This window comes from Apteryx rowi, unplaced genomic scaffold, assembly GCF_003343035.1.
Source record: "Apteryx rowi isolate R43461 unplaced genomic scaffold, aptRow1 scaffold_16, whole genome shotgun sequence".
NCBI classification, from domain to species: domain Eukaryota; kingdom Metazoa; phylum Chordata; class Aves; order Apterygiformes; family Apterygidae; genus Apteryx; species Apteryx rowi.
Window position 1 is genome coordinate 4,895,590 of NW_020447863.1, and position 25,377 is coordinate 4,920,966.

General features: G+C 46.5%; 1 protein-coding gene across 1 annotated transcript in view; it reads right to left on the reverse strand.

Moving 5' to 3' along the window:
• Positions 1 to 23,355, reverse strand: part of NSMF (NMDA receptor synaptonuclear signaling and neuronal migration factor) — a 39,559-nt gene extending 16,204 nt beyond the window's left edge. Inside the window, exons 1-6 of the mRNA XM_026059789.1 lie at positions 23,327 to 23,355; positions 22,715 to 22,776; positions 10,114 to 10,593; positions 5,682 to 5,757; positions 3,454 to 3,459; positions 2,813 to 2,881 (exon numbers count right to left, since the gene is read on the reverse strand). Coding sequence (XP_025915574.1) covers positions 2,813 to 2,881; positions 3,454 to 3,459; positions 5,682 to 5,757; positions 10,114 to 10,593; positions 22,715 to 22,776; positions 23,327 to 23,355 — 722 coding nt within the window. The remainder of the gene's footprint in view (positions 1 to 2,812; positions 2,882 to 3,453; positions 3,460 to 5,681; positions 5,758 to 10,113; positions 10,594 to 22,714; positions 22,777 to 23,326) is intronic.
• Positions 23,356 to 25,377: the final 2,022 nt, after the last annotated feature.

Consider the following 25,377-nt stretch of genomic DNA (forward strand, 5'->3'; position numbering starts at 1 on the left):
TAGTGAGGCTGCAAGCAATATTATTCCATGACAAATTTCCATCTGCACTTGGGCTATTAATGATCCTTTGCAAAGCTTTATTTGAGCTTTACTTGGATACAGGAAGATTCATTTCTGTGGATCAGACAACTGGCTCTTTAAAGAGGTAACCAAAACAAGATGCTTCATAAACATATGCTGGACCAGCTCTGCACACAAAGCCCTCTGGGGTGTGTGATGACCGATATCCTGGGCTGTCTCATTGCATTAAATCTAAATAAATACAATATTCTAGGGGAAGGAGGCACATTCTTTAAACTTACATTGTAACTCGTCGGAATGAAAAGCTTTGTGACCCATTGCGAGACTGAGCTCACACCAGACACCAAGCTCCAATATTAACTGCCCAGGCCACTGCTATATCCTTCGGGCTTTTGCCATTTTGGACCAAAACCTGTTTCTCTGTTAAATGCTCAGTTCTTCTGTTTGCAGAGGAGCTTCTTCAGACCTCAGGGGGGAACAGGGAGGGGTTTTTGCCATAAGAGAGTGCTCCTCCCAGCTGCCTAGATAGCTTGCTCCATCCCCTGAGGAAGGGCTGGGGGCAGCTTGCTAGATAATCTTCTAAACTCTGCTGAGAGCAGCTGCCGAGGGAATCCAGCTGCTCTGCAAGGTTGCCATCACACCGTACCCCTGGAGAGCAAGACAGAGGTCCATTTCTCTCCTCAGCTCATCTAGAAAAAAGCACGTCAGAAAAGAGGTGTGAGCCTGGGACTGCCTCTTCATGTGGGCATCCTGTGGCCATTTAGATCCTTCTGAGGGCTTTTTGCAGCTGCATCATCCTCAGGCCCCGCTCTGTGCTTGCATGTTAGCATGAAAGGAGTGGCTCCACACTGCCCATTCAGCAACCCCTGGAGGAGCAGAAACCTGCTCTGTGGGCACTGGGGCTACATAAACCTGCTCAGGCTCCCTGCCTGGCTCCTACAACTGCACCCAGCAAACCCAGTGTTATCTGATCACTAGCGAGATCTCTTCGCCCATCAAAAATCCAACAAGCACCACTCAAGTCACAAATAGTAATAAAGGCTCCTTATTACTCCCTTTCCTGAGCAATCCTCCTCCTCCTGACAGGCTCCAGCTTACCACTCAGTTGGCACAGACACTATGCCGCCTCCACGAAATCCATCCCACCCAGGGGATCTCCGAGACGCGGCAGCCCAACTCAGCGCTCCCCTCTATCCAGCCCTYTGCTAGCAGCTCTGCCTGCATTGATTCATTATCCAAACAGAGGTCAGGGACACTGAAAGAATTACTGAAGTCCATCAGTACTCAGCAAAATTCCCAGCAACACCTCTCACCTTCTACACACCCTCATCCTCCTCAGCTTCTGCCTGCACAAGTCCCAGGCTTCAGCAAATCACTGGGCATCACTCAAGGCAACATCCATCGCACCAGCACATGTGCTGTGCTGTGCAAAATGCCCTCCCTGTGCACCAGACACACAGGACCAAGAGCCGAAGRGGCTACATGATAACAAGTGAACTTCCAAAACATCTGAGAACACAAAAGGACTGCAGGATGGGCATTGAGATGGAGGTGAGGCTGGGATCCCCCCCACTCCCTGGAGAAAAGAGCTAAATGCAACTGCAGGGCAATCCTCATGGCTGACCAGRGTCTGCTTGGATAGCACAGCCAAAAACCCACTCTGACTTTGTCATCATTCCAATCCCACCTCCTCTCTACCGCAAGATAAATGCAGATGGGCTCCTACTCYGCAATCGTGCCCAGCCCTTCAGTGTCCGCAGGAGGTGAAGGGACACGCCGTCCGCTCAGCAAGGATGACATGACCCTCTCCTCTCCTAACTAGTCAGCATCACTGACGTACATGACTCCTACTCCTGCATTTGAAAGCCACGGGAACAAGTCATTTTCTAACAAAGGCTCGTCTCTGAGAAATCTCTTTCTTTTTAAAGATACACTGTCTATTTATTTAAAGAGTCTTTAGTTTTTGTTCTTATTTCTCTTCTTTATTGATGAAAAAAAATTTTAAGATGCTAAAAAAAAAAATCTTCCTGGCAATTTCCCAGGTCCGAAAACCTGATGTTTTTCTCCCACTTTGTTTTGAAGAGTGCTGAAGTCATCACGGCAGTTTATAACCAAGGACACAAATCACGAATGCTGTGTTGTCCTGCTTAGTTGGCTGCCAAAAATATATAAGCCTTGGCACAGTTAAGAAACCAGAACAGTTCTGATTACCACACTGGCTCTGTGTTGTGCCTTGTGAAGCCAGCAGAGGGAAACCAGGAGCCTTCTGTAATACCAGGACAAGGAATCATTCCCCATCCTCTTCCCTGTCCTCTCCATTCTTCAATAAAAAAAATTTTTTAAATTGACTTTTGGTCATTAGAGATGTTAACTTTGCTTAGGCCTCAGCTTTTAGAGGTGCATTTGTAGATGCAACCTAGCTAACAGGTCTTATGTGCTATTATATTCAGCCCAACAAAATTCCAAATACTGGGGGGGTGTGGGGGAGGAATTGAATCTTTAAGTTAGACATATATGTTTTTCTACCTGAGAGAGAGAGATCCTGTATATTACATTTGGAAGCATAAAAGACACTCGACAGTGTTCCTTTAAGAAGACAGAGCTGAGCTACTTTGTGTACTGCAGCATCATTCACCTCCACGTTTCCACCATCGCCACTGCTAGCATCCCTACTGAACAGCAACACAGACAGGGACAACCACGGTCAACGTCATCAAGCGTCACTAATGACCCCCGGCGGGCCCATGCAACACCAGGCAGGGTTACGGCTGGGGGAGAAAACGGGCCCTACCTCTGTATAACAGCTGCAGAATCATTCTCTCGTTTCCGTCTCTTCCTCTCTGCGTAGCCCCTGAATGCCCTGGGAAACCATTTTAAGCCATTAACCAACTACAGAGCTTTGAACTGGAGAGGACATGAAACATAGACAAGAGAGAAAGCTCCCACCAGACAACAGAGAGAGGTTAGGCTGCCCGAGGAGGAGAGCCAGGCCTTGCAGAACTGCGTGCAAGTCAGGGACTGGGCAAAAGAGTCACCAAACCAGAGGTCTTCGCTCTCTAGAGCAGGCGGCTGGAGAAACCGTTGTTCCTAAAACAAGCAGACGAGTGGCTAGAGCACGGCCCAAAGAATGGGGAAGAGCAGCCATCAATCCCTGCTACGGAGGAACGGACCTAGGAGACCACAGACAAAACCTCTGTACACCAGGACCAAGAGGCACAGAGGCATGCTAGCAACTGTAGTCTCCATACTGAAGATGAGGATGGCTGCAATGTGATCCACATAGGCCTACCAAGTGGAGCCACCTAACCTCTTGCCAGCTGACAAATAGCCCTAGCACAGGGAAAGCATGAGTGAATACGACAGACAGGAGAGGAGAGGAGTTTATCCAGGACATCAACAGACAAGGAAACAAAAAATGAAGATTATACTTACGAGATGCTAGAGATTCCAGGAAACGCAGGGAAAAAGAAAAAGAAGAGGAATTCATTAGTGCTCAGCCCCAGCCAGCAATCTGAGGGAATCCTCATTCCAGAGGAACAAATATTTCTTGTTGAGTGGAAGAAAACTGCTGTTTAAATTAAGACAGTTCTCAATGGTGAAACTCCTACTTGACCAAGCTAAATCCTCCCTGAGGCAGTGTCAGCATGTAGCTTGGACACAAATTAAGCTCCATGCAGACCCAGAGAACCATAGATGTATTTGTACAACTGACAGCTGAATGTGGCCCTTCAGCCTGCAAGAGGAGCTCAGCCTCGTGGGCTTCTGCAGCGGGGAGGCCTCCTCACCAAGGCGACTAAGACTTGGGAAGTCAGCTCACAGTATCTAGTCTCTGAAGGATGGAAGCACCATGGGCTGAACATACCAGAGCAGAGGCTGGGAGAACAGGGGGACCCAGGGGAGCCATCCCAACCGCCTCAGGGAGGCACGCTGAATTTTTGGAGACGTTTCTATGCAATTTCCAGAGGCAGTACAGTATCTCCAGAAATATTAACTAAGGGAGCTGTGCTCCCCAAGGGCTTCCTTAGGGCACATTTCCCCAAAACAACAACCTGGCTTTGGCTACCAGCAGCTCTAAGCCTTGTAGCCCTGCCACAGGCCACCAACTTGCAACAAATCTCGTGCACAGCAAAGGTGACTTCAGATAGCAAAGAATGTGTCCAAAGGCAAGGGGAACTGGCTGGTTTTGTGGATGGTTTTGTTTGTCAGATCAGGACCAGTTCCATGCTTTCATTCTCATGGTCCGACTGTAAAATACAATTCCCTGTTTCCAATCAACATTTGTAAAGAGTAAAGCAAGAACGCATTAAATTACCCTTGGATTGCCCAAGGGTCCCATCAGCCTGTTTGGTGCCAAGCAGCGTTGACCACCTGGAGGTGCTGCCAAACTTACAGTCCTTGGAAAGGAGGCAGTGGGCGAAGGGGCTAGCGTGAGGGCAATATAGAAAGGGCAGAAACCCCCAGAGGCCCCTCACTACTCCCCACCAGGTGGGATAAGCACACCATCGCTACGCCATCAGCGCCCACTGACTTGCACCAAGCAAACGCCTCCCTGGCCAGCTCCCCGCACTGGGATGGTGGGTCACACCTCCAGCTAAGCCGGGAGCTGAGGAGGCAGAGGTGAGGAAGGCATGCAGCTTTCACCAGGGGATGCAGAGTCCCTCCACATCTCAGCAGCCACCCACCCTCCTCCCCAACCCTGAATCCGGCCCTCTCTGCCTCAGCCCATACATGTCCAGTTCAGTCTGGGTTATCCCAACATCAGCAAGCAGCTTCTGTTTGGAGCTTGGGGAAGGCAAAGTACGTGGGAAAGAGGAAACAGCAGAGAAGTTAACTATGAAAGGGAGACCAGGTGAGAGGAGGAGAAATGGAGAGCAGCGGAGCAGAGGGCGCCACAGACATAGACGTGAAGGAGGTAACAAGGCTGGAAAAAGGCCTTAGAAGACCGAACAGCTTCTCATTTTTCTCATGACCTGCCTTAGCTTTTCAGTCAGGTGGGAAATACTTGAAACCAGGAAGACATCTTTTACCGGACAAGCTGAGCACAACCTTGAAGTGAGGCTTTGCCCACTCTCTTCGGTCCCTTGGGAACTGTTTCCTCCCACCACAACAGCGACCTAGGGGCACCAAATTCTGAGCAGAATGCGAAGGGAGAGGCTACGGCTAACTCAGATTCGCTCACACTCTGCAGAGATTTCACTGACACCTTCTTCAAATGACCAGACCAGCGCAGTGGATGCAGGTCTACACCTCACCCTACAGAGACATGCATCCTCCGGAGCGATGGATGCAGGGCAGGCCTGGATTCATGACTCCTCAAGGAAGTGGCTGCAGCAGTAGCAAATGGTGGAGGGTCTCAGCAGGCGTTCCTGCAGGACCCTCGCTCTGCACAGGCGGCCGGGGCCAGGGCACAGCGTCACAGAGCAAACAAGGGACTGGGGGAAGAGCTGGGCAGCCAACAAAGGAGTTAAGGAAGGGGAAAACAAACAAATGGGAGTAGCAGGAAAGAGAAACAACAAGTGCAGGAAAGAGAGACAAGATTCTCTCACTCCCATACTGTGGTGCCAAACACGACTCAATTGCTCCGGGCTCTGAGATACAGCTCTGTGTGGACCACACGCTCCGAGATACACGACCAAAGCTACAGCAGTTGTTTCACTTACGCTTGCATAGTTGTAGTAGCAGTTTGAAAACTGAAGAGGTTCTCTTTTGGGAACCAGGTCCGTATAGGGACATCATCTGGAAGAGAGAGAGTGACACCTGAAAACCCAGCAGGCAGAGACACAATTCACACAGCAACACTTCCCAAGCTACTGCTCTTGCCACTTTTCTTCAACAGCCTGCCCTGTACTAAACAGGAGAGTCTCATCCTCCTCATATATACGGATGCTACCGCCAAGTGTTTTATAAATTTGTGCTAAGCTTTCTGAGTTGCACCTGTCTATCAGGCTACTAAATGGAGAATAAAAGCTCTCTTCTAAACACAGGAGATTAGAATAATCCAGGAACTACATAAAAAAAAAAAAAGAGACATCTGGAGAAGGAAAGAAAAAAAAGGAAAAAGGAAAAAGGAAAAAGGAAAAAGGAAAAAGGAAAAAGGAAAAAGGAAAAAGGAAAAAGGAAAAAGGAAAAAGGAAAAAAGAAACATTTCTCATTAAAAGCATTTTCCAGCCTCTGCCTTTTTCTTAGTGATGCTAGTCTGGAACGGCTCATTCAAACGCTTCTTTCCAACACAAACCCCTCATTGCAGCTGAAAAGCATTCCCTTCCTCTAAGCAGAATTATAAGCCTGAGATATACTCTCTTTCTCCTCCATTCAAATTTTCCAGTATATCCCTTACACACCTGTCCACAACAATCTGGCCTTCATGTTTTGTTTTTTTTTTCTTCTGTTTTTAGCAGTCAAACAGCACATCAGCTGTGCAGTCTGGAAATCCCTCCATGCTTATTTGCTCCCTTATGTTTGTAAACTGCCCTGCCTGAACCAGCTGTGGGTTACTTCCCAATTCTGTTGCGTTAGGACATGGCATCATCTCCATGTAACGGCCACTAACTGACAAAAAACAGGCAGCAAAATAAGTTAGTAATGATGTTTGTGGAATGTTGGTGTCAAGAAGAAGAAGAAGGAATTTGACCAAAAAGCAGCTCCGGCCGAGAACTCTTGGGCTAAAGTCCATCAGCCAGGGAATCAGAGGTAATATTAACACCCACGGGCACGGGATGTGTGCGATCTCACTGGACTGGATTCCCAGGATTTGAGACTGATTTGCAGCATGTTTCGCTTCCAACTTTGTAGCTCCCTTGGTTAACATCTTGCCACACGTTGTTGATAGCGTGTCTTGTTTCACTCACTGGAGTTTTAAGATCATTAGCAACTGCAGTATCTTAGTCATTAATATTCTGGCATCATCAAGAGTATTTTTTACTCACTTTTCCTGGCCAAAACCCAACCCAACCCTATATGCCTACTGCAGATATAATTACTACAAATCAGATATCTTACCAAATGTTTCATATAGGTCACCATCTACCTAGAAACTGATCCTGCAGTTCCCTGAAAGTACAGAAGCATGGCTGCAATTACAGATGCAAAAATGCTAAATGCAAGTGGGGAGGCTTCCTTTAAAGTGGAGCTCGTATAAATCCAGGCACAGGAGTAGCCCCTAAGAAATCATGCAGAAAGCTGTAACAGACACTCCTTCCCAGCTGACAGTTTATGTCCAGCCTTGTATAAAGGCATCCTAAGGAAATATATATTTCAAATGAAAACTAGTACTCTAGCATTCCAAGTCCTTATTATGAAGTTCATATGTCTGCCCTCCTCCAAAAACCACATAGAGAATAAATATAAAATAGCTCAGGATATAAATGGATTATTTGTTTGAAGTCTTGATCCCATAGAAGTGCTGAAGGAGGAGAAGTCGTGTGAATTCTGGCTTAGCCAACGCTTCTGTGCAGACGTTTCAGGGACTACACATCTCAAAGGACTGACAATGTCTGAATATATTTTCCAGCTTTTAAGTCACTAGTTTTGATTCAAAACAGAGCTTACGAGCACCAGCTAATAACCTTGTGAGGTGCTGTCTGAACAATGTCTGGAAGCCTCCCCTCTACATCTGACGGACAGGAGTGGATATAGGAGAGCTGTCACTCCCCCATCCATAGCAGTCAATGGAGAATAAAGGAATTTGCAACCCTTCAAAGGTGCCTCTTTATCTGCCAGAGGTGGAACAGCAGCAGAGAAGCCCCTGGCTGGGGCCAGGGAGCACAGTCCAGCTCCAGAGCTCATCTGGAAGATTGAAACTCTGAGTTTGAATATAGCTATTTTGCTTCCAGGAGCAGGTAGCAAGCGCCTCCTTTTCTGCCAGGCAGAGCATCTTGTTTTCCCTCTTTCTTATCATCTACCATGATGAAGTAGCCAAGGAACCATGAGCCTAGGAAAGACTGGAGAAATAGTGACACCACGCTCAGCCTTTCCAGCACCTGCCAGGCAGCATGAAACACCTCAGCTCCTCCATCCACTAATGGCTGTGTTTGCATCAGATGCTGGGAGCAACATGGGAGACAACAGCTTGTGCTTCTCTGGAATGGTGCTAGATATCATAAACTCAGCATAAAAATCCATATTAAATTATGCCAATCTGGCCTAACTGCCATGAGGATTGGTTTGAAGCAATAACTTGTCATGTAAATCCAAACAGAAAAAACAGCATCGTGAAATGAATCTCGGGGGAAATTAGTCTTTCTCCTGTCTCCATTCATCTTTGCTCTGTTTTCTCCCCTAGCCATTGTGAAGGACATTCCAGGAAACACTTCTTGCAACCTGCCATTCAGTTATTGGTTTTTCTCTGAGTAACAGTGCTTAGATAGAGAGCACAAATTAGGTCAAGCTGAGAAAACTTTCAGTACGTGGTGCCAGTGCGTATGATGGGACTTGGTCTCCGAGGCACAGTGCTGTCTGTGCTGCCACACGTGCAAGCACTCGGAGGCTGGAGACAAGCACAGAGGGCATCCGCTGGCTGGTTGTACAAGACGTGAAATATTCCTGGAAGCATCTGCAGGTCCGATGCTATCCAGTGCGTTCCCATTTACTTAACTACTCTGATATATTTTCAGAAGGACAATCTCCGTTTCACACTGATAACTGGCCCTAATGAAAACTGCTGCCCAGTTGAAAAAAAAACAACAACATATTATAAAGCCCTTTCTGTATCATGGAACCTGTTTCAGTCCCACGGCACAGAGTATAATTTTGATCTTTTCAAGAAAGCTTTCAGCATAAACATAGCAATATTAGAACAGGAAATCTACACTTTCTCAATTCGGAGCAGGTCTTACAGCTGGAACCGATTCAAACTAGCACTCTGATCTCCATACAGCCAAGCCCCTCCAGGTTGTGGGTCTCTCCTCCTGAAAGTCCAGGCACTGAAATACTTTCTTTTTCTATTTTCACATAAATGTTCCTGCTGTGCCATCATAAGCAAAGCCACCCTTTAACAGGTAAAACACATATGATCAGAAAACTGTAAATACAGGAAAACACTTCTCGCTCCTTTTCTTGTACCTAAGAAACAAAGTCTAAACCTGTACATGTAATGTCTCAGGTGGAGCCCAAAAATCCACACGGAACAGAGAAATAACGCTTGGAAATCATACACAGCCCCTGCCTCCCCTCCCCTTTTTCCCCTTCAATATTAGCCCCTGTATGAATTTAGTCGTGCAATTTCAGGCATCCAAGTATGAAAATATGGTCCCTAACCTAAACTTTCTGCCATTTTTCCTGCATGTAATTATCACTATGAACCCAGGAAAGATGTACAGCTTGATGCCCACTGTCCTTATATGCTACTTGGTTCCTTTTCAAGGGGAAAACCTTGAGCTACCTCGCTGGACACTCAGCTCTAAAAGCCTCAGTGTGCGATTACAAAAAAGTCAGGCAAATTAGGTCAGACTCATTGCCGGCAACGTACAGAGCTGACAAACAAAGAGATGGACTGCGTCCTGGCTTATAATTCAAAGCACACAGCTTGCGACATATATTTGATTAATGGTTATGTTTTTAAAAACAATCAGGAATTTTTTTAATGCAATTGAGTAATTACAAGGCATATTCCCTGAAAACATTCAGCAAGTGAATGGAGGAGGAAGTCCAATATCATGTTATTTGGTAGCATTTATGGAAAGACTGCGAGGTGGCACTATATGAGGGACCCTGCCAAACCAACTCCAGCCACACACAGGCATTTCAGGGACGCACCAAAGTCACCCTCACTAAGCTACGTTAAGCCGGCCTGAAAACCACCCCAGCTTGTCTGCTGCGGACAAGCTGGAAGCAGAGACAACAGGGCTCTTGTTGGGTCCGGTTGCCCACTTGGAGGAGCTGCCTTCAAACTGAGCTCAGCGTGTTTTAAGCTCCCCCTTCGTCAGTCCCTTTCTGCAGACACCGGTGCAAGGTACCAGCACAGTGCTGAAGGGCTCAAGTCAAGCCACCCGGCAATGATACCCTTGTGCCAGGAAGAGATGGGCATCACCCTTCACCCACGTGTTGCTGAGACCCTTTGTGCCCTTTCAGCACCCAGCACCCACCCTTACTTACCAGACACTCGATCGACGCTATACATCCTCTCCAGCCTTTTCCTGTGCCACCCTGTCTCGCTGGATGGATGCTGCTCCAGGTCAAAGGAATGCTGGGAAGGGGCAGCCAGCCGGGTGCAGTTTGGGCACTCCTTGGAGCCCTGCCGACCGCCCGGCCAGCCTTTGCAGTGCCTGCTCACACCGTGAGAGCCGCCAGCACTGTGCATAGGGTGGCCGTGGTGGCACTCCTCTTGGGTGGCCCCCTTCATCACCACCAGTTCCATGCTTTCGTTCTCATGGTCCGAGAGCATCGGCCGCTCGCCGGAGATCGTGTAGACTCGTGGCTTCGGTCCCTCGCTTGGCATCTTCTCTGCCTGCTCCTCAGAGAAGCTTCTCTCAAACTTGCCGTCCGAGATGACGGAGAGCCTGCGCTTGTTCTGTGCCGCCTGCTGCATCTCAGGAGAGTCCTCCTGTCCGATATAGGAGTCTGCTAACAGGTGATCTGAAACAGATGGCACGCTTTACTGCTTAAACCTGAGGCACCCCAGGCACGGACAGATTCAGGAGACTGTTTGCTACTGCTGCAGAAAGGGGAAGGGAGAAAGAGAGATATGGTAGGCCCCCCCAAGAACCTTTTCAGATGAATGTTTCCACACAGCCTTGTAAGTCTCCAGAACTGGTACTGCAGCAAGACATTTCTCACAGACATGCCCAATAGTTTAAACTTGCGAATGGCCAGCAACAAGGGCTAGGAGCAAACGCAGTTCTTGGTGCACAGCCTGAAAGTGCTTATGTGCAAAGCAGTCCTTGTTCAGCTGTGCAGTCCTAGCTACTTCAACACGTTCACCTACACAAGGACTACTGAGTTGGAGAAGGTTTGCAGGACAAGGACCAGCCCCAACTTTTGCCCTGGTACCCCTTTGATCCTCCTAAGAAATCACAAAGTCCAAACGTTCCTTGCGCACCAAGCTATTACTTTCTAAACTAAAGGAAAGAGGCAAACCATCAGGGGTTTCTTGCTAATTTTCTGCCAATTGGTTTGACATGAAAAAGATGCCAAAAGACTTCAGCCGACAGCTGTGACGCAGGGCGTCTCTCTGCGGCACCCCTGGCTAGCCTCGTGCGTGCAGATGGCGATGGCACCGCCTGCGGAAGCTGTCCTGAAGAAAGATGCGGCAGCTCCCTTTGTAGGGTAGCAAGATCGAAAGGAGAGAGACCCATGAGTGCAACTGTCTTTGGAGCCCACACAGTGGATGAAGTGCCAGGAAATTTCAGCATTTCCATGGCAATTCCATGCATGAACCCAACAGTAGCTGCCACCCACCTGCTAATCCCTTTTTCAAGTGGCTGTTAATTACCTCTTACACCTCCCTTCAGATGGGAAGCAGCTAGGGGACTGTTAAAAAGGCTCAGCAGGGAACGCATTAATCATGTGACTACTACCCCAGAAAAGATAAAATCGTTAGCATCCAGCACAGACAGCAGCATTATACACAGAAGCAGAAGGCAAACCCCTTCCTTTACTTCATCATATACTTAATGAATGTTTTTCCTTCAGCTGCTGAGCCATGTTCTGGAAGAACTGAACAACAACTTGAAGCTCGGCTATCTTTAAATTACCCACGAAGAGATGAAGGATGAAGACAAGTCCGCTGTAGTATGTGTGCATGCAACCTGGACCTTTCACTGCTGCCACATCCTGCATCGTATGAAGTACTCTCATGCCCCACTGGAAGAGAGTCCTCCCATGCTGAGCCCTTGGCAGCTGGCCCCAGGACCTAGGCTATCAGGTTTTGAATCTGAAGTCCATCCTGAATCATGCTCACATTGCTAAGGGCCTCTCCTCCTGCTCTGTTTGCAGCCAGGACTGAATTGAATTTTCCCAGTGATGGCAGTGTGTCACCCTTATCTCATTTTTCTGCTTGAGATACAACTTCCTCCAGCACTACTAGGAGATAAATGTGTCCCCAGCCATTCTGCTCAGGAGACAGGAAGAAGAGATTGTCAGGACAGGTCAGGCTGACACAACAGAGGTTTGTTCCAGTTGTCTCCTAGCAAGACCTCGCACTCTCCGCATGCTGTAGCTGGCAGCTGCGCAGTCCTCTCCTTGAACTGACCAGTAGAAGGGGCCGTTAGGAGTCCTAAAACAAGAGCTATGTCTTCCAAAACAATAGCTGGTGCTGTCTTTCCAGGCTTCACATGAAGTCCAAAATGCATGACTACACAGAGTGAGGGGTCAGGCACCTCACCAATACTGTACAGGTAAAGTCTGAAAGGCAGGCAGTGGTCTAGGTAACCCATGGCCCTGCACAGACAGACAGCATGGACATCTGCATCTCCTCCAGCAGGAGGGCCTGATGGACTAGAAGGGCCTTCACCAGAACAGGTTCATCCCTTACCATTCAAGCAGAAGCAGCTGCTCCATCAGCTGTCATTCAACAGCTCATCCATTGAGTCCTACCAGTTACAGGGTAGGATATCATGCACCAACCAGTACAATAAGGGTTCACAGGCTTCAAAGCCTCTCCAACCACTTTTCACCCCTCAAGAGGCAGCAGGACACAGTATTTGTTCACCAGCCACTCAATCCCCCTCCAGTGCCATGTCTAACTGTGCTTCAGAGTATGCACGTCTTGAGAAAACACCATCATTGTGCAAACCTGCGCCAGTTTTTTTTCCCCTCTACTCACAGCTCTGCAAAATTTGCTATTCTAACAATCCCAAGCACACCATTTTTTAAATTAAAAACAAAGACCAGTTCTAGGCGCTCATCTCAACTTGTCAAATTTACTAATCTGTGTGGGCACAATGACACTAGATATTCCTTGAGACACCACAATATAGTAGCTGACAGCTGCTCCTGTTCTTCCTAAAAGGCTTACTTCTATGGAGTAGAGACAGCATCATTATAGCAAACAGACTGGATTATACGCCTTTACCCATGTACTGATAGTGCTGCAGTTTCTGTGCTTCAAACGAGTCAACCGTTGATAAGAGAACTGAGAATTTCTGAACTCTGGTATCTGAAGGCAAATAGTACTGAACAAAGTTTGAAGTCTGAATCTTTTATTTAGGTTCTAATGCCTCGGTCACCTCTGGGAAACAGAAGTGCCCAAAATGCAATATGTCTGAAGATGTTAAGGATTACAAGTGCAGAGAGCCAAATTCCAGTCTCAGATTCATAAACACAGAGTTCTGTTGGCTCCCTCAAGATTTACAGACATGTAAATGGGAGATGACTGGTTTCAAGCAAGAGTCGATCTTTTACTGAAGTCACAGCAGGGTTACAGTTCTTGGGTAGATATATTTGATATAAACTACCTATCTGATGAGAACATGCTATTCTGCAGAATGTGCAGATAATCCTTCCTTCTTACCTTACTTTTCCCATACTCAAGGTGTTTTGACTTGTACTTAGCTAGGAGTTTTCATGATGAAATACTGTAAAGGACTACCAACACACCAATACGCTTTCTCTTTGTCAAACAACCAGCTAATTATTTTTTTTTATCCAATTACTTAGCACCTTCAGTAACCATAAACTGAAGAAGCAACTTCATGTGCAAAGGGAATAGGAAGTTTTGCTCAAGACTGCTAGCCAATAAAGAATTTATCTACAGAAAGAAATTAGTATAAAAAAAACCCATCCATCATAACGTATTTCTGGCTTCTAAAAATGAACCCACACTCATTACAGGTAGTGAGTTTGTGCTAATGTTCACACGCAGGTGGGTGCACGCATGCATGTACATGTTTATTCATGTATATCAGCAGCCCTGAGATGTTAGTGTGCTTAAAAATGATCGATTCCATCTTCTGTGCTTGCACTGAACTGAATTCAGGTGCCAAAGCACTGTAACTGCTTCCACTATGGCATTTTAGGTTAACAGTTTGCTTCCGCTAGGAAAGAAGTCAAGCTGGTCCAGAAATCAATGCTGAATTAAATCTGAGCCACAGGGATGTTTAGTGAAGAGAAACAGTAACTGGGGACTTTAGCAATAATTGAAATTGCCTTCTAACAGTCATCTGAAACAGCCTGCTGTTAACACCCTCTGCCTGGTTACTGCTGCTCTGTTTCATTTCATTTTCACATTGCTCTTGCCACCTCTCCCACAACCAGCTGCTCCATCAAACTGCCACGCCAGCCCAGGGCAGGGTGACTCAGGCAACCTGGCACGGTGCCCTCCTCCCTCTAGGCACTCGGATGAAGCTGACCCGGGAGCAGCTCTCTTCTCCCATTCGCTTTCATCAATACCGCACTTGTCCTACACAACTGCAGGGTTACCTTGGAGTAGACAAATCAGGTTCCTCAAATGGATTTTTCATCCAGATTTGTGCTCTACATGGATTTGTTGTGGCTGAGATGTTGAATGGTAGGATACAGAGAAGTAAGGAGACCAACGTTTGGCCTGTTGATCATATGCCTACTGCTAACAGCAACATCCAGACCATGTATTTTCATTATTTCCTTGTCTACCTGGGCTGAGTCTAACAGCCTCTCCAGAATCTAGGGGCTTAATAGTCCAGTCCTGAGAACCGCTCAGCTTCCCACTCCTCTTGCTATTTACTTAAATGCATTTCTCTTCTTACTGGCTTTACTTGCTTTCTGCCCAAAACAGTCATGAGGGCCTAAGTACCAAAGACATGACCACTGACAGCAATGATAATCTGTACTGGTTAATTTGTGATCCTTTGGGTGGATAGATACAGAACCGAAAGAAAGAATCCATGTTCTCAGTAAATGTATTCTGATTATTATGCACTTATTACTATCAGATACCTAAAATCTATTATTTGGCATCCAGTAACTCTAAATAATTTGAGCACACAGTCTGACCTAGGCAACTAACTTTTAAAGGGCTTTCTCAATTTCTTTCCCTGTGACAGCATTTCTAGAAGAGGAAACATGCTGGGATAAGTCTCATGTGACTGATGCCCATTCACATCAGTGGGGAGACTTACTCAGCCAAACTCGTATCTGATGCAGACTGTCTCACCATGAGATGAGATTATAAATCATGGCAGAATATAGCCAGTAGGCACAGACAGAAGCTTAAACATATATATATAYACACACACACACACACACAGAGTTATATATATATAAACTGTATTTAGCAGCCAAACTGATGATTAAAGCACCTTAGATCTAAAACCTCAGCTCTAGCATTAGAAGCAAAGTGGCAAACAGGAAGTTAGATAAATCCAATTAAAAAAAAAAAATCTGTCATTTCGGAAAAGTAGAATTTAGAACTGTTTTCTCTCCTCTGCTCCTCCTCAGCTGGACCTCTCTGGACCGGATGCTTCTTCAGTTTATGGTACCAACATCAAATAAAGAACTGGCCCTGACCAGTGAAGATTAATGGAAAGATGCTAGGTTTTAGGACATGGACTTGCAGTATTGTTTGTAGTAAGAGGAATGAAATTAATGTTTTTTTGTTTTACACCATTAGAAGGACAGGTGATGCGTTCAAAGAGGAGGGTAGAGGGCTGCACTGGCTAGAGCCCAGCACACTGCTAAAAAGCAGGAGGTTTCCAACAGAGTCTGGGCAGCTTCTCCTGCAGTTTCAGTTCTGAGACATCACATACTTCCGGCAGTGCCCCTCAGGTGTGCCAGGATGCTGCCCGCTCCCGTTCTCCTCTACTCCCGCAGGGCGCAGAGACGACACCTGAGCCACAATGCAAAGCTCCCCGCAGCATCAGCTCTGCCCTTCCCAAAACCGCTAACGCAACACCACCTTTCCCAGGCAGCACACTCAGCCTGTTCCCAGAGACAGGCTGGCAGCCGACCTCGCTGGGCTGGGGGGTTGAAACGCAGTCAGGAAACAGGCATGGTAAAAAAATAGGAAACTTATTCAAAACATTGAAGCATGAGGCAGGGAGTTAAAAATGGAGATATAAAAATTTTAAAAAGCCAGAGTCATTTTAGCCATTCAGTAGCTTCAGAGTCAAGCGAGTGGAGCCGCTGTGACAAGCTGGTCGGAGATGAAAAGAGCAGCATTTCTGTGAAAAGCACAACGTTCACTGCGGGATTCTCCAAAGCCTGACAAAGCCAGCTTCGCCGTGACCTTATCTGGTGCTCTAACCCTGCCCTTCCAAGGAAGGAAGTTCACACAGTTCTCTGTAGAAGTGAGAAAAGGTAAGGAAAGGTAAGGTGACTTCAGGGTGTGAGCAGCTCTGAGAAAACAGAAGGTCACTTAAATATGGCAAAATGGTTCCAACTACTCTTGTGAGCTAAAACGGGACCAGAAAACAGACAAACTGAAGATGATGTTGATACTGTCTCTCACGGATCTGTAACCTTTTAGTCTGGCCCATAACATTAATGTGAATAGATGAAGTTGTTACTGTGAGACAAGACCCAAAGGAGCGAGAGGGAGCGACTACTACCCACCTAAGCATTTCCATGGTAACACTGCGACCTGTGTTTCTCTTCACATTATAAGCAGTCAAGGTGTTTTAAGGCAAGTCTTAAAATATATCCACACCACACCTGTGCTGACTAAACCTGGAAGCAGTCCCAAACCCTCAGGGATGTGGATTTCACACCCCTGTTCCACCCTGAACTCAGGCCGCCTGCAACCTCCTCTGCAGCAAGTGACGTAAGTGCTCTTCTAGAAAGGCCACCTCAGTTGCTCAGCACCAGCCACGATGCCAGCACGAGGGCACAGGGATACACCGAGATGGCTGGGCTGGACACACTGCTGGGGTCCATCCCTGGGACAGTGCAATACATTCGCTAGAGAGAACAAGGCAAACTCCGTCCCTCAGCCATCTACATTGCTTACCCCGAATCAGGCACCAGAAAAGGTCTGGCAGCTCCCCCGTCTGAACATCGGCAAATTAAAGGTCCCTCTTGGAGAACACCGTAGATGCAGCCTTGCAGCCGCAGCTTCACAAAAAAACATAGCTCACAAGTCACCTACTCAACCTGAAGCACCTGCAAAGCCTCACACTGGAGTTTTAAAGCCCAAAATAAGTCCCTGGCAGCATGACAAACCTCCTCTGTTGCACGGCTGCTGCCTTCCACACACACTTGCACCTTCATGATTCTTCTGAGGCAGCAAACATCCAGGATGCAAACACAAGTGGTTGCTTCAGTAAAGTGTCTGCATGTGGCACAGTAGCCTCAGCAAACAGGTTTTTCTCCTGCCAGTATTCCCCATTGCTATTTTAGCCTGGGAAAGGTCGCAAGTAGCCGCCTTCTCCTTACACATTCAGTGTTTTCACTGATGGCTGAAACTTTCTGCAAAGATGAGGAGAAGTGAAGACAACTTTTCTGAGCTTGAAAAAAGTTGGTTACAGTTTTGGGTAGCCATCCAGTTTGGTTTGTACCGATGCAAACCAGTCAAAGTACCTACACTATTTTTACTAACAATCATAGCAAATTTGAGTCAAGATCTGCTAGGGAACTCTGACCCAAATTCCATCATCTCTGGGCAGACCAGAGCTTGATCCTACAGAGAAAGCCCCAGTGTTCTAGCAGCAGTAGCTACCCTCCAAATAACCCAAGTGGACAAAACAGAAACCGCTTGAAAAAGAAGAACGAGGAAACAAAGCCAGCACAGCTCCCTTCCTTTCCCCAGCAAAGAAACCCTGGGTCTGGACCTACCTACTGGGATGCATCCCTGTTGCCCCCCAAACAAGAAGACATTTCTCAACTGTTTTACTTGCCCTTATTTTTAATTTTGCTGCCCCATGCCCTGGGTGTCTTTCTCTCTTACTCTTCCAGTATATGAATATAAAGAAACCTAAGCCACTATCTCAGTGTGGGGCCTCTGAAGCCTAACCTGGAGAGGGGATCCTGTGGAGGTCCCAAGCTCCTTATCTCCTGAGCACTAGTGAGACTTGGAGTGATCATTGCTTTTTCATTTTGATCTCTGCAGCCTTATTGCATTCACCCTTTACAACACTTCAGTCCTTTTCCCTATCTTCCATCTAGATCTGTCCTGAGGGACACCCTCTCCTACATTAACCCCATTTCACAGACACAGATGGAAAGTCTTTAGAAGGTACCAGAAAGCTGTGAGAGTCAGCAAGGATTCTGACAACAGCCTTGTAGTCAGAATTAACGCTCAACGTGGAAGAGTGCTCTTTTTGGGAACCTTCCCAGACTTTCTGTCTGCATGAATAAGCCTGCAATGAACAGAGGCAGGAAGAGAGCAGGAGATACATTACCACCTTGGCTCCAGCCCCTTGACAGATCAGCAGCCTGTGTCAGCTGCAGACTCCAACCCTCCCTTTTTTCTAAACCCTCAGGGTATTTTAAGAATCAGGAGGAAAAGAAAAAAAACACCACCACCACCAAACTGAGTGGTCCCAAAGGGACAATCCTCTGCCAACCACACATACCCTGTCACCAGGCAGCTGTCCAGTTCCAAAAGGGACTCAAAGAGAAGAAAAATCTACTACCGCTCCCTGCTGTAACCTAACAGAACATGGCCAGAGCACTCTGAGCAAAGTGACAGAAGAGGTGACCCAGAAAAACCTCCTCCAGAGCTGCACAGGCTAGTTGCACAGTATTTTTGATCCATGAAGTCCTCAGACTTTAAATCAGGAAGAATCAAAACTACAGAAGTCGTAACCAACAACAAACGCTGTCCTTCACCTGTTTCTTCCTACGTGTACCCTACAGTACCCTGCAGTCCTGTTTACCTTGTGATGATGTTCAATTGCTTACTCATTACTCTAGCAAAGGAAGCAGAGCATGCCCAGACTGCAGTTGTGCTGAAAATAGTAGGTAAACAAAACCTTGCCAATAAATCACCCCTCATCAAAAGTCTTGGACGTGATAGCTGGCCCATCCTGTTTATATACAATCCCTCTATAGTTCTTTATTACCTCTCCCCAGTTTCTCAAAGCCAATCCCTACTCTCACACACACACAATCTCCAGAGTGACCCACAGAAATAGACTCTGGGGTGTAAAACTTACCACAAGGTCTCAGATCAGTAGTGCAATGTGAAACAAGAGGTGGGACTGCAAAAGCTGTTATATCATCCCCTCTCCCTCAAGGGACTCTAAATACAAAAAAGTCAAACCAGAATAGATATCCTCAGAGAACAAAATGCAGCAGAAATTGAGTAAGTTGAAGTAGCCTCTGCACACTCGGCCTCTCCATGCAGATGGTGGGTCTCCTGGGTCTTCCTGGGGAGTTACAGAGCTCCACCCTTCTGCCTAGGAGATGAATTAGCAGGTAAAGCAGCAAAGGAAGAGGCTTCACAACCAAAGATTCATACCCACCTCATTTTATGAATGAAGATTTGTCTCTTTGCCAGCTCCTCTGCAAGGAGAGAGAAGGGTTCTACCTAACAGCGTAGCAGAAGAGGAGGATCCTGCCCTTCCCTCCTCCATTTAGGCCTCCATCATGACACAACATGAGTGTCTTGGGCTCCCTCAAAAAGTCAGGAGGCAAGAACAGGACAATCAAGAGACTGGGAGGAGAGGGCATCAGGGCGATAACAAGAGAAGAGTAGGGAGATGGCCAAAACCAACCAAAACGCAATCATAGGGCTGAGCAACAGACATGGAGCAAGGCAGAGGAGGGAACAAGCAAGAACAGATGATTAGGGGGAAAAATCAAGGGAAAAACTGGAACTACGGAGAAAGTCTAGATCCAGAATATTACACTGAAAGGCACATACCACTGGCTCTTCACCTGCAGGGACTGTACAGAAAGTGTACCTGTACATTACTAGCATTTATTCCACTTGGACATCAGAAATCTGGATACAGGCAGCAAAGCCATATGAAGCAGCTGCTGCCACAAACTGCAGCACTGGGCAAGAGAAGCAGGAGTGAGAGAAAGGAAGCAGCTAACCAGGAATACACACATCTCAGACTCCCAGTAACCAGCACTGAAAAGAAAGCAAACATTGTGTAAACACCTGGCTATTTCAGGAGAAAAAACACAGGATGGCAACCTTTTCTCAGGTTTTGTCAAGAACCCTCCCTAACACATGGGCTGTCTGACTGACCAGCTCCTGGCCAGATACCCCGGACTTACCAGAAATGTTGCTCTTCCGAATGCTCAACTCTGGTTAAGCCTTCAGTGTTGAACTAACAAGTACATCGTCTTCACTGTCCCACTGACGGCTCTGCCACATTCTCTTCCTGCTCAATAACCACAACCCTTTTTCATCATTGTGTTCAACAATTACTTTAAATCCCATTCAGGAGTTTCTTAAACCTCTTTTCTGGACTATAAACTACTAAAGTCAAGGCCCATCTCCTTCAATTCACTTGCATGCTATAGCCTTGATCCCAACTGCAATCTGCTGACAGTGCCTGGAGCAATCACCCCAGTACATGCTTGTGGTTATTACTCCAGAAAGCAGGCCTATCCCACCAGGTAAAGAAATTCATGGTAACAGTCCAGAATGCTATGAGCAAAAATACACCCAACCACATACAGAACTTACACAAGGGGCATTTACACAGGCACTGAGAGCTCAACTCTTCAGCGTGCTGAGCTTTCTGGACCTGAGCCACCTACACATCCGAGTGTGAATTTAACTGCAGGATACTGGTGGGCTTCCTGCTCTCTTCAGCCAAGTTGATGAGTTGGAGCAAATCCTGTATGTGCTACATCTTCAATCATCATAGAACAGACCCTTCATTTGTTCCACTGAAGTCATCAGATCAAAGCTAATCATACAGCTTAAGAGCTCTGTTGGGCCAGAGGTGAAGTGTTTAGAAACTTGCAAAAGCAACACTGAGATATACAGCACTTCTGCAGGAAAGAAAGAGTTCTCCATAATTAGACAACTGGGACACATGAAATGGGGCCAGATTTTCTACCCTCAAAATTTTTGCAAAATAATAACCTTCCTACCATGATCGTCAAGAAAAAAAAATGTTACAGACTGTGTTAAATTATATGCTACAGCATTTCAAAAGATGACTTAAAAAATGATGTTTCTCCTCTTCCGTAGGCAGTTAGAGTCATTTCTAGGGAATGTCATTAGTTTAGTTACAATTCAAGGTCCCATAAGGATTGTGGTATATTCATGCATACTCCTCTCTACTTGATTCATATCTACAGTAACTAAATTCACTTGGACTGAAACAGGATCTCAAGTCTTATGTATTAAGGGGGCACTGGGTAAGAGAAGGTTGTCCTTGAGAGCATGGATATGTTATAAGCACAGACACATATAAGCAACATGAGCTTTGTTATTCTCATGTGCAGTGACTCTGGGGAGACCCACAGCAGAGCATTGTCCAGCCGCAACACGGTCATATTAGCTCTATTTTCATGTTCTCCTTAGCTACAGCTAAGGATACTACAAAGTGGGCAGGAGGCATCTCTCCTGTTAGGAAAACAGGGTCAGGGATTGCAGAAAGGGACCAAAAAAGGCTCCAGCTGACAGAAACGGCTGCAAAAATGGCCATGATAAAGGATGTGTTGCTGTTCTGGGAAGTCTCCTCAGACATGACTGGCCTGTCTCTGTGCAGCTTGTACCACCCTTTCCTTTCCTCTGCCTCACACACTCTTGATCTCAGTTTTAACAAACCCCAGCCTTTTCCTACTCTTTCCTCCCCACCACCACTGTGGGTTGTTCTTAGAATAAGTACTGTTAATAAGTAAGGTGTCACTGGAGTTTCTCAAGGCTGAAAAATCAAAGAATAGCACTACATCTTTTTAAAGTCCTTCCGTTCACAAAGCAAGCACAATTCAACCAAGGACGACTTGAAGGTCATCAGAACAGATCCAAGAAGAAAGGCAGGGAATCATTCAGCTGGCTGTCAAAGGCTAGTGTGATTGAACACATACTTTAAGGAAGAAGCATTTCTAGCCTAAATAAACACACATGCTTACATTTTATATAAAATAGAACATAATATCCCCGCAGAAGAGACTGATGCTAGAGACCAATCTGCTATTAGTTTTCTTAGGATTTTCTATAGATTCTACAGGATTTTCTACAGGATTTTTTGCAGTGAATTTAGTGTCTGCAAAATGTTTTATTTCCTCACAGAGAAAATACAGCCCCGCTAAAAGTAGAGCAAATTTCTCTTATGCCCCCCAGGCCATCAGTGGAACTCATGACAGGCTGACAGGGACAATTTCTGAGGCTAAAAAATTAACATGTTAGCTAGCACATGCCGATGTCCTCAACTAGACAAGGCAATTCTCATTCTAACCCCCTGTTGAAGCAAGCCCTGGGAATAAATCCAGAGGTCGTCTTGGCCAGCAAACACAGATTGCTGCACATATGCTAAGCACATCACTTAACATACCATAAATCACCTTTTTTTATTCCACAGTAAAAGCAAGACCTAGGAGTGACAAGCCAGTGCAGCAGCCTTGTGTAGTGCCGTCCTTAGTTTTCGGCTGAAACATTTTCCAAGGACATGGCTCTATAGGTGAATTTATGACAGGGCACTTGTCTACTAAAATTGAACTTGTCCCCACAGTCCACCCACCCCATGAGTCACCAAACTTCCTTTTCTCCTCAAGGGTTTCACACAGACCCATAAAGGGACTTCTTCTGTCTTTCACCTGCTGAGATCACACACTGACCCTTTATGATACATAAATGCATTTTTTAATTCTAAGACCTATTAAAAAAAGGTGTCATTCACATACAAATATAAACAATACATGCCACTTCTCTTACCTGAGCCGTTTCTACCTTCAGGATGGTTTTGTGAAAGATATTCTCCAAAAGCCCTTGCCGCTCTACATGTCCAAGCATCATGGAAGGCAGCAAGGGAAAGAAAGAAAGAAAGAAAGAAAGAAATGGGTAATGGTTAAAGGCCAAGAAAAGATTGAAAAAACAGTTCAATATAATACTGCTTTCCTACACCTATCTTTCCTTCAGCTGCAGGCCACACCAACTCAAGTGTGCTGCAATAGCAGTGGGGGCTCCTGCCTCTAACATGCCTCAGTTTCCCCCTGGCCAAAGCATTTCCTTAAATGGGCTTGGACTAAAAGCCGAGGACTAGTTTAGTCTTCAGCTTCTCTGCTGACAGTGAAGAAAAAAAAAAATATACGCCCATGTTAATTTTGGATTTGTTTCTGTGAACACACCTATCTACCGGCTAGGAACTGGATTGCTGTCTCTAACCACCCCTGTCCAAGTTAAACTCCTCCCAGCAGCCCAGAGGACAAGGTCTCATCATTCCAGTCCCAATCATCACCCCACCTTGTCTTTCTGCTCTTGTTCTGAACATCCCTATCTACGAGCAATCACAGCTTAGCTGGTAATGCCAATATCCATTTCACCTACCTTAACCCCAAGTTCCCAAGCACCACCATCTCAGTATTCAGATTAGTGGACAACTGTATTTGAGAAACACCACAAGACCCCATGAAAGCAGTTCCTTGTTCTCCAAGGGATTCAGGTCCCATGGATGACCGAGTGCTTACTCAAACATACTAAGACTCAACCAGGCAAGGCAAGCTCAAACTTTATCAGACATCAGGTTCTACATAACCCTATGAATATCCCAATCTGGTAAAAGCTTTCCAAGTTCAAACTACGCAGAAAAGGAAACCTTGGTTGAAGCGTGCCCTCCCTGGTATACAGTAAATATACAATCTCCAACCTCCTATGACCAAGACATTTGTAACCTCTTGCTGCTGTGCTTGTTCTCCTGTACCCAACAGACCTGTCACTCCAAGGTGCAAATACCAGATTTCCCTGGCCATACATCTTCCCTAAGTTTGTAGATCTCGGTCTCTCCGAGGTCTGCAGCATCACATACAATCTGCCTGAAATTTGCCAATAGGCAGTCTGGCGGGGGACCTGGCAGACAGCGAGATCAAACAGGCCCTCACCTCCTTGTCCAGCCAGGCCAAGAAAAAGCAGCAGCTGAGCACTCACAGTGTGCAAGCACACTGGCATCTCTCACTAGGGGAAGAGAGGAAGACGTGCTGCAGCAGGGAGGACTTTCCATGCCCGAGCATCACATCCACTGTCCTCCTCCTTCAGAGGTACTCAGCCTCAGAACTGTCCTCTCCAGCTCAAGCTACACTCGCTGCCACAAAAGGATGCGCTAATTACAGCTGTTAAAAGTCCAAGTGCAAAATGGCTTTGACCTCCAAAACAACCTTCTGCTCTGCTACCTGAGGGAGCATCATATCCCCTACCTGTTTAGCCAGAATTTTCTCCCTCTGCTTTCGTACACCTCCTCCCAAAGGGGCAAAGATTAATCAAGCTGCCATGTACTCCCCAGAGTGACTGGAAGGAGTGGGAAGTCCATTTGTCACCCACAGCCAGCAACAGGCGATCGATATGAACAGTGAGGAAGAGAGCAATTTAACCGCTCTGGGACTAAATTTTAGCACGGCCAAGTACAAAATGCCTTGGAGCAGCACAGTTGGAGCTGCGCAAGAGGCAAGGTTTAGCCTTCTGCATTGTTACAGGCTAACAAACAGAGCTGAGGCTTTCCCTATTTCCGGATTCCTGCCTGTCTAATACCAGGCTGTACCTTTAGACACCAACCTGGGACGGCAGTTGCCCAAACTGTCTTCCCCAATGCCTAAGCGCCTCCAGAGAAGGTCACACAGAGGCTCTACCTCATGTGCGGGAGCTGTACAATTAGCACAGCAACCCTCACTACAAAGAACGAAGGGATGACCACCACTGTTCACCCATATGGGGAGGACAAAAGCCTCGTGGACATTCCTTGCACCCACTACTTCCTCCCTTCTACCTGGGCAAAAAGCTGCACTTCGTCCTGGCAATGGACAAATGCAAATTTGGGAGCTGTAATGTGGGAACATCAGCCTACAAGAGCACGCATGAGCTACTTGTGCACTTCCATCTTAGACGTGGAGAAGACTCAGCTAGACAAAGCCGTGGCTGACCTGACTGAGCACTGGCAACAGCCCTGCTCCGAGCGAGAGGCTGGGCTAGCAACTGACAAGATCTCTTCCACCAAGACTTTTGGGATACCACGGCTTCCCGCAGAAACATCTCTCCTTGCAAGCCATCACTAACACCATTCACAAACAGGACACCTATACCCTTGGAAAAGGCTCTGAAGTTTCTCTTGTGCATCAGCAGTCATTCCATGTAAAGGAAATAATCATGCGCACGTTCCCAGGCAAGTTATCAGCAAGTGAGCACGGAGACTTATATAAGAATAAATTGAAATACGAAGATAAAATTTAGTTTCTAACTAGTTCAAAAGCTCTAAGTGCATCTTAGTTCATCGACCATTGTCCCCCTTTAATCTCTGCCAATGCCCAAAGCTAATCTGTCCGCCTTAAAATCTGAACCAATGCTTCACCTTTAACTTGCAAACCACAGTCTCAAAATATTAGTATCAAGCA